This window comes from Euleptes europaea, chromosome 10 (assembly GCF_029931775.1).
Source record: "Euleptes europaea isolate rEulEur1 chromosome 10, rEulEur1.hap1, whole genome shotgun sequence".
NCBI classification, from domain to species: domain Eukaryota; kingdom Metazoa; phylum Chordata; class Lepidosauria; order Squamata; family Sphaerodactylidae; genus Euleptes; species Euleptes europaea.
This window is the reverse complement of record NC_079321.1, coordinates 77,492,080-77,505,498: the sequence shown is the minus strand read 5'-3', so window position 1 is coordinate 77,505,498 and position 13,419 is coordinate 77,492,080. Positions and strand designations below refer to the sequence as shown.

The 13,419-nt window shown below is 49.1% G+C and overlaps 1 protein-coding gene across 1 annotated transcript in view; it reads right to left on the bottom strand.

The window, feature by feature from the left end:
- Positions 1 to 13,419, bottom strand: part of L3MBTL3 (L3MBTL histone methyl-lysine binding protein 3) — a 137,474-nt gene that overhangs the window by 71,442 nt on the left and 52,613 nt on the right. Inside the window, exons 13-14 of the mRNA XM_056856280.1 lie at positions 10,812 to 10,922; positions 7,873 to 7,987 (exon numbers count right to left, since the gene is read on the bottom strand). Coding sequence (XP_056712258.1) covers positions 7,873 to 7,987; positions 10,812 to 10,922 — 226 coding nt within the window. The remainder of the gene's footprint in view (positions 1 to 7,872; positions 7,988 to 10,811; positions 10,923 to 13,419) is intronic.

The following is a 13,419-nucleotide window of genomic DNA, read 5'->3' as shown; positions in this document are numbered from 1 at the left end:
CCCGCTGAAGGGGAGGTCAGTCATAAAATCCATAGCAATTACTTCCCAAGGTCTAGTGGGGGTCTCTAACGGTCGCAACAATCCGGGAGGTTTCCCTTGGGACCTTTTAACAGTAGCGCAGACTGGGCAACTGCGGATGAAAGAATCCACATCAGTTCGCATGCCCGCCCACCAAAACTGCCTCCGTAACAAATGTAACATTTTTAGAAACGCAAAGTGTCCCGCGGTCTTGGCTCCATGGACTAGCTGTAGTACTTCCTTCCATAGCCCTTTAGGCATATACAGCTTAGAGTCTTTGTACCAAAACCCTCCACGTTCAGCCAGAGCGGAGGGGAGGGTTTGCGCAGAGAGTTCGGCTTGGCAATCGGAATGAAGTGAGGCCAAAAATGAGTCTGACAGATCCAACCTATCTGGCGGTGAGGGCTCCATGCTGGATGTCCCCGAGGGGGGTTGGATGGCCGGACTGTCAGAGCGACCAGGTGCCGGCGGAGCTGGCGAAGGAGGTGAGGGGGGTGGCGCGGTCGGGCCGACTGGCGTGGTTAGGCTTGAAGTGCCCCCCCTGCGGAGGATGTGGCGGGAGCCGGGTTTGCGATCGGATATGGACTGCTAGAGTGGGTAGCAAGCCTCTCTGAGCAGGAGTGAACAGGGACTCCGTGGGGCATTCAACCATGGTTGGATATTGGGGAAGTCTGGATAGAGCATTAGCCAGGACATTTTGCTTCCCCGGCACGTTTTAATATGAAACAGAATTGAGCAAAGAAGTCCGCCCAGCGAACTTGTTTCGCGGACAGTTTACGGGCCCCCATGAGCGCCTCCAGGTTCTTGTGATCGCTCCATACTTCAAAAGGGACTTTAGAACCCTCCAAAAACTGTCTCCACACCGTAAGGGCATGGTGGACGGCAGCCGCTTCCTTTTCCCAGATTGGCCAGTTGAGCTGAGATTGCGCGAACTTCTTAGAGAAGTAAGCGCATGGATGCAGAAGACCGTCCCTCCCCTGCTGTAAAAGCACACCCCCCATAGCCACATCTGAGGCGTCAACCTGAACTATAAACATCTGATCGGGATCAGGGTGCTTTAACACCGGTTCAGAGGTAAACAGTCACTTGAGAGTATCAAAAGCGGTTTGACATTGGGGGAGGGCAACGCGGCGGCGCTGCCTTTTCCCTTAGTCTTAAGGAGATTCGTGATGGGGAGTGCGATTTGAGCGAAGTTGGGGATGAACCCCCGTAGAAGTTAGCAAACCCAAGAAATTGCTGAACTTGCTTACGGGTGGAGGGTGGTTCCCAACTGGTTACCGACCGCCCCTCGTCAGGGTCCATAGTGAGTCCGTGGTGTGAGATTATATAGCTCAGGAAGGTTAACTGTTTTTGGTGAAATTCACACTTGGACACCTTAGCATAAAGCTGATTGTCTCTGAGGCATTGCAATACTTCCCTTACCAGAGCAACGTGTTCGTCCATAGTTTTAGAGTAAATAAGGATGTCATCCAAAGAAACCACCACGCCCCTATACAACAAGTTATGTAGGATCTCATTAATGAATTGCATGAAGACCCCCGGGGCCCCTTTTAATCCGAAAGGCATCACTAAGAATTCATACATGCCAAAGCAACTGGAAAAGGCTGTTAGAGGTAGAACGCCCTCCCGAATCCTGATTCTGTAATAGGCTTCCACCAAGTCAAGTTTTGTAAAAATACGCCCCTCCTTCAATTGTCCCAAGAGATCCAAGATCAAAGGAATGGGATAGGCATTGGACTGGGTGACTGCATTGAGTTTTCGAAAGTCGATGCATAAGCACAAGTCAGCTGTTTTCTTGCGCACAAAGAAAGCAGGGGCCGAGGAAGGGGCAGTAGATGGCCGGATGAAACCTCGAGCCAAATTCTTGTCCAAGAATTCACGTAACGGTACGTTCGGAAGCGCTCATGGGATAAATCTAACTTTTAGGCAGTTTTTCATTCCCCACTACTTCAATAGCACAGTCTGTTTGGCGGTGGGGGGGGGGGCTCAGTACATCACATTCCTGCACATCAAAAACGTCTGCAAAGTCTTGATATTCAACAGGTAGCGGATAGGACGAGGTAGTGTCTGAGACCAAAGCCGAGGTTGACGGAGGTACAACAGCCACCTCGAGACGGTGTTGGTCGCAGTTAGGATCAGAGAATTTATAGTTTCAGCCCCCAGTCAATACAAGGGCTGTGTCCCTTGAGCCAGTTAATTCCCAACACCACTTCGTATCTGATAGGGGCTATGGTAAAGTCAATTTGTTCCCAGTGGTGGCCAATGCCCATCGCCACCCCGCGGGTGCGACGATCCACTGGCCCACCCTTGAAATCACTGCCATCCATTTGGGCAAACTGGATGGGGGCTGGTAGGGTTTCTGATTTGACTTTGAGTGCTTTGAAGGTGGTTTCGTTGACCAGGGAGCGGGCACACCCAGAGTCTATGAGTGCTTTGACTTGTAACTGGGGGCCCCCTTTATGGCGCTGTATCACTACGTCCACATACACAGTCTCTTTGATTTCACTCACCTTCACCAGAGCTTTGGGTTTTGCAGGGATAGGTGCGAGGGTCCGCGGTGTCGCTCCATTCACCGCAGACCCCGCTTGTTTTTTGACAGATCCAAAGGTGATTCAAGGTTCAAAGCAGGGGGGTCCCAGCTCCTGTCCTCATCCGAAGATGGTGAGCTGTCCCCTATTGGGGCACTTGTAGTCCGGAACCCCGATAGGTCTGCCAGTGCAGACTCGCGAGGCACATCTCCGACGTGGAGAGCCGATGGTGCGGTCTGTCCTGGAGCAGAGCTTCGGTTGGTCGCGGTGCCGCGGTGCTGAGGTCGCCCCCGATTCCAGGGCGGTCCATCCAGTCGAGAAGGAACCAACCGGTCTGGCAGGCGGCTGCAAAGTGGTTTATGGTTCCGCAAACGAGACAGGTTCCCCTTTGAAACCAAGACTCGCAGTCTTACGAGGGTAGAGCAGGTCTCCGCGGTGTAGTAGCTGCAGTCTTAGTAGGGGGCTTTTGGTTGCCCCCCTCCCTTGCTCGACGTCGGGCAAGGAAATGAATTGGCGACAACTTTCCACCTCCTCCGCTAGTAAGAGCCATTCTTCAAGAGTGTCTGGGTCTCATTGCATATAAGCCCAGTTCAATATCTCAGGATGTAAGGCTTCCCGGAAATAATGTATACGGGTAGCCTCAGTCCAGTCCACTATTTTACTTGCGAGTCTTTGGAATTCGTCTGTGAATTCCCGCACTGGTGTAGAGCCTTGTCGAAGTTGCAGGAGGGCTGCCTTGGCCTTCTCTCCCAGGAAAGGGGCCTCAAAACGTCTTTGTAACGCTCGCATGCTCGTTGAGCGAGCGTATGGATCGTGCCCGGGTGTCAAACTGGAGGACCATCCAGTCGGCGGCTTTTCCAGTCAATAGCGAGGCAACGAAACGCACCCGGCTGTCTTCGGTGGGGAAGTGCTGCCCTTGTTCCCGCATATAACTGTCCACTTGGTGTAGGAAACAGGGTAGGGCCTCAACTGAGCTGTCGTAGGTCACTCTTAACCGAGGTTGTTTCCACTGTATGGGAGGGGGCGCTGGGGGCAGCATTGGCGGTTGCCCTGGAGGTGGTAAAACCGGTGCTCCTGGGGCCAGCAAAACCGGAGCTCCGGGGGCTGGCAAAACTGGTGCTCCAGGGGCCTGCTGAGCTGGAAGTCTTGGAGGCGGCTGGGCCGGTTTTCCCAGAGGGGGGAGAAGTGGTGCCCTCAGTGGCGGAAATTGTGGTTGTGGAGCTGGCAGAGTTGGCACCGGTGGGACTGGGGTAGTTTGAGCTCGTCGTAAACGTTCATTTTCTCAGAGTAACTGCTCCATTTGGTCCTGCAGATGGGTCACACGATCGTTCAAGTCCCGGTTTTGGCCCCGCAACAGGCGCATTTCGTCCCCAGCTCCCCCCGTGCGTCTGGACTGGCTAACCCGGAGATCAGTAGCCCAGTGGGGTCCCTCACCATACAGGTCCTCCTCATCCAAGTAGTCCGGTTCAATCAAGTGATCCGCAAGCCAACGTGTGCGTTGCACATCGCGACACGGGTCAAAAGTCGGGGAAAATGGGGGGATAAATCCGAATCCTGTGCTGTCTCTGGGAAGTGCGTCTGTGACCGTGCGGGCTCAAATGGCGGCCAAACGTTGCTCCTCTTCTTTCTCGGCCCGCGCCCGAGCTGCCGCCTCATCCGCTGCCCGCAACTGTTCCTCGGCTCGCTTTCGGTCAGTGAGCACTTGGTTGGCCTCTAGCCGTGGTGACGATCGGGAGAGCTTCTTGCTCTAGAAGCAGGAGTTCAGAGGAACCTTGTAGGTCCAATAACGGTTGAACCCGAACTGCCAGAGCAACAGCGTCTGCTCCAAACTCAGGGGTTAAACGCTTTGTAAGTTCAGCCACCGTGGCCGTTGCCGAGGTCAGTCCCGCAAACAGTAAGGCCATCCGGGTTGCCACATCCCATGCTTCTTTCAAGCACAAGTTGGGATCAGGAGCGGCTGGGATCGGGACCTCCTCCGCTCATGTTCCCGCCATGGAGCGGAGCGGGGCAGAGCGGGACTGCTACCGGCTCTTGTTGCTTCTCACATATGGTTAGCCCCGCTAACAAACGGGTCAAGGCTGCTAAATCCTCCTGCGCCAGTCGAACTTCCTCCACCAAACGGTCCAGTATTCGGAGGTTGTGCTGGGCACTCTGATCTGCGTCGGGGTCCGTCCAGGGGGTCGTGACAGCCAGGAGACGCCACTGAACTCGAATGAGTACAATCAGGCGATTGATCTCTGCATCCGTCCGCAACGCCTCAGCAAGAATGTCATTCAGCAAAGAAGGGTCGTCGGGGTACTCGTCTGACGGTTCCAACGGAGGGTACACCAAGACACTCCAGGGTTTTGGCCAGAAACCCTCTACCCGGGGAACGCTGTCTCTACTCCCACCCGGGACCTGGGCGAACCCTCCGGGGCTCCAGCCACAGGTATTTCACGCGGAGAGCACGTTCCCTGCTCCAATCCGAGATCTCGGCAAACCCTCCAGGGCTCCAGCCAGGCAGGTAAAAAAAAGAGGAGGGAGTCGAGCCAAAATGTAAGCACTTGTCCCCGTGGTAATCCCACAAAAAACATCCGTAGACGAGGAGTCCAAAAGAGAATTGATTTATTTGAAAACCTACAGGTTTACAGAGCTAACAGGTAAATTGGCACGATTGGGAATGGGTAGCACAGTACAAGGCCTATATTGGAAAGCATGAGTCACAACGGGTCACGGTAACCCCCCTCCCAACGAGGAGCCATTCCCACGGGAGATAGCGCTGGAATAGGAATTCAACAGTTTGCAGGCACGACCTTGAGAGGCCTCGAAACCAAAACATTCTCAGTCTGACAGGCTGTAAGGGCAAAGGAAAGCAGGCCTGACACATGCGCAGATCCCCTGTGGGACTGCACAGCGGCCACATCGATGAACCTGGGGTGATGTCTTTCTGGCTGCCTTTGTTGGCCAGGGCTGACTAGCTTCCACAGTTTTGGACCTTGATTTGTCTATGGGCCTTGAAGGGGTGGGGAATTGGCCTGAGAATCTAGGGATCCCCCTAAGCGATGGAGCCTGGCGGTAGCTCTTGTCTAAGGCCCAGTTTCATCAAAGATATGGCTTCTATGTCCACTTGTCCACCCACATACACTCTCCTCTGTTAATTCCTTGGCTGGTGAGGCCCTTACAGTGTGCAGTTTGCCCTCATTGCCACCAGGGGCTGAACGGGCTGAACAGGTGGCTTCCTCCTCATTGCGCATCTTTTTGACACCCCTTTTTTCCTGTCAGGGCTGACTGCTTTCGTTTGGAGTCCCCAGCCTCGGGATCACTCTCCTTCTCTGCAAATCCATGACAGCGGTCATCAGAGGGAGCATCTTGCCACCTTTGGGGAGAGAGGAGCCCGACCACCTGTTCCTTGATTCCAGATAGGAGCTCATCTCCTGACCATTCCTCTCTGGTTGCCATTGCCTCATCGCGTCAGCAACAGTTTAGGAGGGCAAGGGAAAAGTGCGAGGTAAAGTAGGAGACGGAATAAGAGGAAAAAGGAATTAAGCTGAAGAAGAAGACTAGTATGGATAAGTCGATTATGTTAGAAGGAACGAGGTAGGATTGTAGCTGTTTTTTCTTCCTTAAATCTCAGTAGGCTGCAGAGCTGGTGCTTTAGCTGCTTCTCCCTCTGAGGCAGGAGGAAAACTGAAAATAGGGGCGGTCCCAGCTCAGGTCACAGGAAGAGGAAATAAAATTCTGCCTCCCTAAGCATGGGAAGGGAACCACCCACTATTGAAGATGTCCTCTGCCTCAGAGTGAGAAAGGGGGGTAGATCTGTGGCAGCTGGGAGTGGCGGTTGCACCACCTCTTTAGAGGTTTCCCGGCCACTGCAAAGGCAAAACAAAGAATAATTAAAAAACCATTAAAAAGGGGGAAATGCCCCATTGTACAAAGTGAGGCTGCGCCACCAAAAAAGGTGTGGCAGCCACGCCACAGCTTGAGGGGGCATTCCCGGGGCAAACGGCATTAAGAAGGCAGCTCTGCCATGGGAACACCTCCCCACGCTGGTGTGGGCTTTCCCTTCTAGGAAATCCCTGCTGATGTGGCTGTGCTGGCAGCAGGGGCCGGTGGCCCATGGACGATGGCATGTTTGCCCTGTGCTGGCAGAGTTGCTAAGGTGGTCACGCTGGCTCCTAATGAGCTTCACCCCCCTTCAGGAATGGGCTGTTTATGACATCCTTATTACACAGGTTCTTACTACGTTCTATTTTTCTCATACATTCCTAAACAGAGATGATCTTCAAAAGGCAAAAGAAGTTCCAAAGATTTAAGTAAACAGGATCTAATGGTGACAATTGCAATGAGATCCATGGAAGTCTGTAAGGCACTGGTAAAACTCCTTAATGTATGCAAGCCCCTAATTTATTTCATTGCAATCACTAGGAGGTTGAGCAGAAATATAACCACGGACCTAAGATTATGCACAGAATCTCATGATCTACCACTACAATTTCATTCTCTCCTTATCAAAACTCTTAATAATTGCTTCATTCTGTTGACATAAACATAAGGCCAATATTATGACTAGCTTACATGAATATTGATCATACAACAGTGATTCATGCCATTCTGTGAAGAAACATTCTGGCATTCAGGAATCTCAATTCTTTTTTTTTTTAAATGGACTATTAAGCATTCATGTTTTTCTCTGTTTTTTGTTCCTGAACATTACCTTCCTAAATTAGAAAAGAAAGGCAAGAACAAAGAGAGACACAGACAAAAGCCAAAGTTATGAATAAGAAAGCAGAAATCTAAAACTATTTATAAAGTCTTCATATACATAAAAGGTCAGTGTTGTGTAATGGTCAGAATACTAGTCTAGGATCTGGGAGACTGAAGTTCAAATCCCATTTCTGCCAACAAAACTCATGGACCAGTCACTTTTTCTCTCAGCCTAACCTACTTAATAGGGTTGTGGCTGTGAGGATAAAATGGCAGAGGGTGAACACTGCTGTAAGCTCCACTGGGCAGAAAACCCGGGTATAAATATCTAAATAAATACAATTGTCAACATTTTCCAACATGCTCCATTGACTGCAAGTATTCAATTTATTACAGCAATAACCAGGTTGGCTGGAACATGGCATTTCATTTTGTCTGCTATTTAATAACATTAATACTGTTTTGAACATGTAATCTTAATGCTCCTTCACCTGATGCATAAAATTAAGGTAGGTGTGTAGCTAAATTCCACACATGTGTATCTGGAAGCAATTCAAATTGTGTTCCGCATGTTTTCACCCTGAATAAAAGTGTGCATGCACAACTGCTCCCCAAATGTTTACTGTATTATAGTGCATCTTACTAAGAGGAGGCTGAAGAGGGTGTCCAGTTTTCCCACACCAGCCTGCAGGATGTATGTCGGGGTTATCTGCATCAATCCAATAATCATAAATACTCTCCCAGCCATCAAAGTGGATCTAAAACACAAGAAGTAATAAATTTTAGTCGATGAAAAAAACCTGTAATCTCCAGAGTACTTATTGGTTCTTGTAGGTTATCCGGGCTGTGTAACCGTGGTCTTGGTATTTTCTTTCCTGACGTTTCGCCAGCAGCTGTGGCAGGCATCTTCAGAGGAGTAACACTGAAGGACAGTGTCTCTCAGTGTCAAGTGTGTAGGAAGAGTAATATATAGTCAGAAAGGGGTTGGGTTGACCTGAATCATTGTCCTGCAAAAAGTATCAAGGTAATGTGCTAATGAGGGTGTGGTATGTTAAAATGGAACCATTGTATCCTGAAGTGATCTGTTAATGTGTGAAATCCAAAGCTAATCTGCATGGCTATTGTTGACTGTAGTCTTTGTTAGTCTGGAGGTTTTCAGGACAGGAAGCCAAGCCTTATTCATTCTTAAACTCTCTTCTTTTCTGTTAAAGTTGTGCTGATGTTTATGAATTTCAATGGCTTCTCTGTGCAATCTGACAAAATAGTTGGTAGAATTGTCCAGTCTTTCAGTGTCTTGGAATAAGACTCTGGGTCCTGTTTGTGTCAGTCCATGTTCAGCCACTGCTGATTTCTCAGATTGGCCAAGTCTGCAGTATCTTTCATGTTCTTTTATCCTTGTTTGTATGCTGCGTTTTGTTGTCCCGATGTAAACTTGTCCACAGCTGCAAGGTATACGATATACTCCTGCAGAGGTGAGGGGGTGTCTTTTGCTGATAGTATCATTTGTTGTATTTTCTTGGTGGGTTTAAACACTGTTTGTAGGTTATGTTTTTTCAAAAGTTTCTCCATCCTATCAGTGACTCCTTTAATAAATGGCAAGAATACCTTTCCTATGGGACACTGTTTTCCTATAGTTCTCCCATAGGAAAGGTATTCTTGCCATTTATTAAAGGAGTCACTGATAGGATGGAGAAACTTTTGAAAAAACATAACCTACAAACAGTGTTTAAACCCACCAAGAAAATACAACAGATGCTACGATCAGCAAAAGACAAAAGAGACCCCCTCACCTCTACAGGAGTATATCGTATACCTTGCAGCTGTGGACAAGTTTACATCGGGACAACAAAACGCAGCATACAAACAAGGATAAAAGAACATGAAAGAACATGCAGACTTGGCCAACCTGAGAAATCAGCAGTGGCTGAACATGGACCCAGGGTCTTATTCCAAGACACTGAAAGACTGGACAATTCTACCAACTATTTTGTCAGATTGCACAGAGAAGCCATTGAAATTCATAAACATTCATAAATTCATAAAACAACTTTAACAGAAAAGAAGAGAGTTTAAGAATGAATAAGGCTTGGCTTCCTGTCCTGAAAACCTCCAGACTAACAAAGAATACAGTCAACAATAGCCATGCAGATTAGCTTTGGATTTCACACATTAAGATCACTTCAGGATACAATGGTTCCATTTTAACATACCACACCATCATTAGCACATTATCTTGATACTTACAGGACAATGATTAGCACATTACCTTGATACTTTTTGCAGGACAATGATTCAGCTCAACCCAACCCCTTTCTGACTATATATTACTCTTCCTACACATTTGACACTGAGAGACACTGTCCTTCAGTGTTACTCCTCTGAAGATGCCTGCCACAGCTGCTGGCGAAATGTCAGGAAAGAAAATACCAAGACCACGGTTACACAGCCCGGATAACCTACAAGAACCAATAAACTCTGACCATGAAAGCCTTCGACAATATCCAGAGTACTTACTTTTATTATTGTTGGAGAATCCATTTATTTAAATTACAGACATTATATGGTAAAAAAGTGTAACAGCCAAGTAATCAAAATTTAACTACTGGATTCTTATATGTTCCAATTATAATGGCTTTTACATTATCTTATAGAATCATAGAGTTGGAAGGGACCACCAGGGTCATCGAGTCCAACCCCCTGCACAATGCAGGAAACTCACAACTACCTCCCCCACACACACCCAGTGCCCAGAAGATGGCCAAGATGCCCCCCTCCCATGAACTGCCCAAGTTCATAGAATCAGCATTGCTGATGGCCATTTAGCTTCTGCTTAAAAATCTCTGGGAAGGAGAGCTTACCACCTCCCAAGGAAGCCTGTTCCACTGAGGAACAGCTCTGTTAGAAAATTCTTCCTAATGTCTAGATGGAAATTATTCTGATTTAATTTTAACCCATTATGGAGATATTATAGTAAGAACAACTAGTTTATTAAGCTTAAAAACTTCTTGAATACACATATTGTCATGGATGCAAGTCTGTATCAAGCCTGCACAACCCATGGAGTTCCAGACTGAACACAGTCCCACCAGCCATGTTTTGGGGCCTTCCTGGAGCGTAACATGTTTCCATTTTTAAAGATCCCAACATACAGCAAAAATCAGACACTTATCCTGATAGGCTACAATACATGGCTTCATGGGCTATGCTGACCTTTATGAGTCACAGCTTGTTCAGGCTCGATTTCCCTTATCACTATGTTCAATAAAATGGTTCCTGAACTACAACTGGGTTAACTCCTGAGTTAACAGCCTGGCATGACACATTCCATCAGTTTAAGGTGCATTTCACTGACATGGAACTCCTGTGCGCAGGGGCACCTTCACTACCTTTAACTGAAAGGAACATTTATGCACCTGGGAAGCTTCCCCCCCCCCACCCCTGAAATGAATGGAAGACTCATGTAGGGGAAGGGGGTGATAGGTAGCAAAGCATTCGTACCCACAAGATATTGTTAAACTGTTGTGAAAAAAATTGAAAGTATCCTTGTAAACCAGATGTGAGGGAAAATAAAGTTTTAATTACTTTAATTCTGTGGTCATCAGTATCTACAACTGTGGTTACCCTGATAAGTGCAGGGTTCCTCTTATCAACTACTTCAAGTCTCATATTCTTCTGAAATCCATGAGTAGGTTTCTAAAGCAGAGAAATATAGTTATTTCAACACTGTTTTAAAAAGAAAATATAGATAAAGATTATCTTACAGTTTAAAATGATGTTTGTCTAAAATTTATGCCAGTGTCTACAACTGCTTAAACTGGCATCAGGAACTTCCAAGAAACCCTTACTGTTGATTTTTGCTGCTGAAGTGATTCGATACATTTTCAAGCAATATCCAGCTACAGTACAGCACGGGCAGCCCATTCCTAAAGAGGGGGTAGATCAGAGGCTTCCCGGCCGCTGAAAATAAAATAAAAGCAGTGTCAAGAAGTTGAGGTCCCTCAATTTCTTGGGTTTCATTATTTCCTTGGTTCAGGCCTGGAGGCCTATGATTTTGTGATATTGGGACTTTGTGAACAGTGAAAACTGCTTTTGTGGAGGGAACAAGATAGGCAACCAGCTGCTTCTCGTTAAAGCCTTCTCTCCCCTTTCTGGAATGCAAGGCCGTGCGTTGTCACGGCAACTAATCGGTCAGCCATCATGACAATGTCCAGGTGCAGGGAGTTCTGCAGGCTTCATCACCTGAACACATCAATTAGTGAGTCAGCATTCTGACCAAGCAATAACCGCAAATCACTTTCGTTTTCTGATTGGCCTCTATGAGCTCAGGCCATTGAGAAAACGAATGTAAGGACAGACCAGTCCTGAGCAGATCATGCACGCTTTGGGGTACAGCAGGAGAGCTGTGCTGGCGGCATCAGAACCCATTTGATTTTGGCCCTTGAGGGGGAAACTCTGGTCAAGCTGACCTTTTGGAGAAACCTTTGGACAACCTTTTGAAACTCTTGTATGCTGAAAGTACTCTTGAAACTGGTAACTATTGGAACATTGCTTTTGAAAAAGCCTTGACAATTTTGTGAACCTTGGAAAACTGAAGTATTGTATGAATTAGCTATGCTAAATCATTTTGTTATTTTCTTGCTTAAAACTTCATGACTTTTCTTTTCCTGTAACCAGCATAAATCTTATAAAATAAATCATAAGCCTTTTAATTGATTGCATCTACCGTATATACCCGTGTATAAGCCGACCCGCGTATAAGCCGAGGTGCCTAATTTCTCCCCAAAAATGGGGGAAAATTAGGCACCCGCGTATAAGCCGAAGGTCGGCTTATAACCCCTCCCCCCCGCAGACTTACCTTCTGGGCTCCTGGCGGTGGGAAGCGGCGGATCCGGCGGGGGTGGCTTCCTGCAGCTGCAGGAGGCCCCTCCCCCCAGGCCGCTCCTGGCGGCGGGAAGTGGTGCGGCCCGGCGGGGGTGGCGGAGCAGCCTCCCCGCTGCCGCAGGGGGCCTCTGGAGGCCGCTCCCCGCTGAGAAAAGGCGGCGGGGGCGGCGGAGCGCCCTCCCCGCGACCGCAGAGGGCCTCTAGAGGCCTCTCCCGGCCGGGAGAAGGCGGCGGGGGCAGCGGAGCGCCCTCCCCGCGGCCGCAGAGGGCCTCTGGAGGCCTCTCCCGGCCGGGAGAAGGCGGCGGGGGCGGCGGAGCGCCCTCCCCGCAGCCGCAGAGGGCCTCTGGAGGCCTCTCCCGGCCGGGAGAAGGCGGCGGGGGCGGCGGAGCGCCCTCCCCGCGGCTGCAGAGGGCCTCTGGAAGCCTCTCCCGGCCGGGAGAAGGCGGCGGGGGCGGCGGAGCGCCCTCCCCGCGGCCGCAGAGGGCCTCTAGAGGCCTCTCCCGGCCGGGAGAAGGCGGCGGGGGCGGCGGAGCGCCCTCCCCGCAGCCGCAGAGGGCCTCTGGAAGCCTCTCCCATCAGAGAAAAGATGGCGGCGGTAAGTTCCCTCCTCCCTCCCCCCTCTACCGTATTGACCCGCGTATAAGCCGAGGCCGGCTTTTTCAGCCCTTTTTTTGGGCTGAAAAACTCGGCTTATACGCGAGTATATACGGTATGACTCTGGGATTCCAAGCCTAAATCTAAGTGCCTTGTGTGTATGAGTGTGAAAATCACCTACCAAAAACCTAAGACAGTTTTGGGAAGTGTGAACAGTCCTGGCTGTCTCAGCCTGGTGTCACACTGAATTTGGAGCTTGGCAGGGGTTACTCTGGACCTCTTGCCTGGAGGCTTAACTTTTGGTCCAGAGTTGGTGGCAGCTACTCATTGGACTTGGGGCGAAAGCCTAGAGTTCAATATTTTGTTTTTTGGGGAAACTTTTGACTAAACCAAAGCAGCCCAACAGGATTTCACTGTTGGCATAGCAGTGCCAGCGGCGGAGTCCCATGTCTTGTCTCTTTAAAAGAGTCTTACATTCCTGACCTCCGAGGACGAAAGTCCTCAAGAGGCCAAAAAGGTACATTGTTTACTCACCGAGAAGGTCCTTTCCGCTCTGAAGTAGAAGGTCATCTTGAAATCATTGGGTGTTTTCTTCATTGGTGTTTTCTTTATTTCTTGAAATCATTGGGTGTTAAACTTCAGTCCTGCCTCTCCAAGCAATGGGAACGAGAAACACCCAATGATTTCAAGATGACCTTCCTTCAGAGCGGGAAA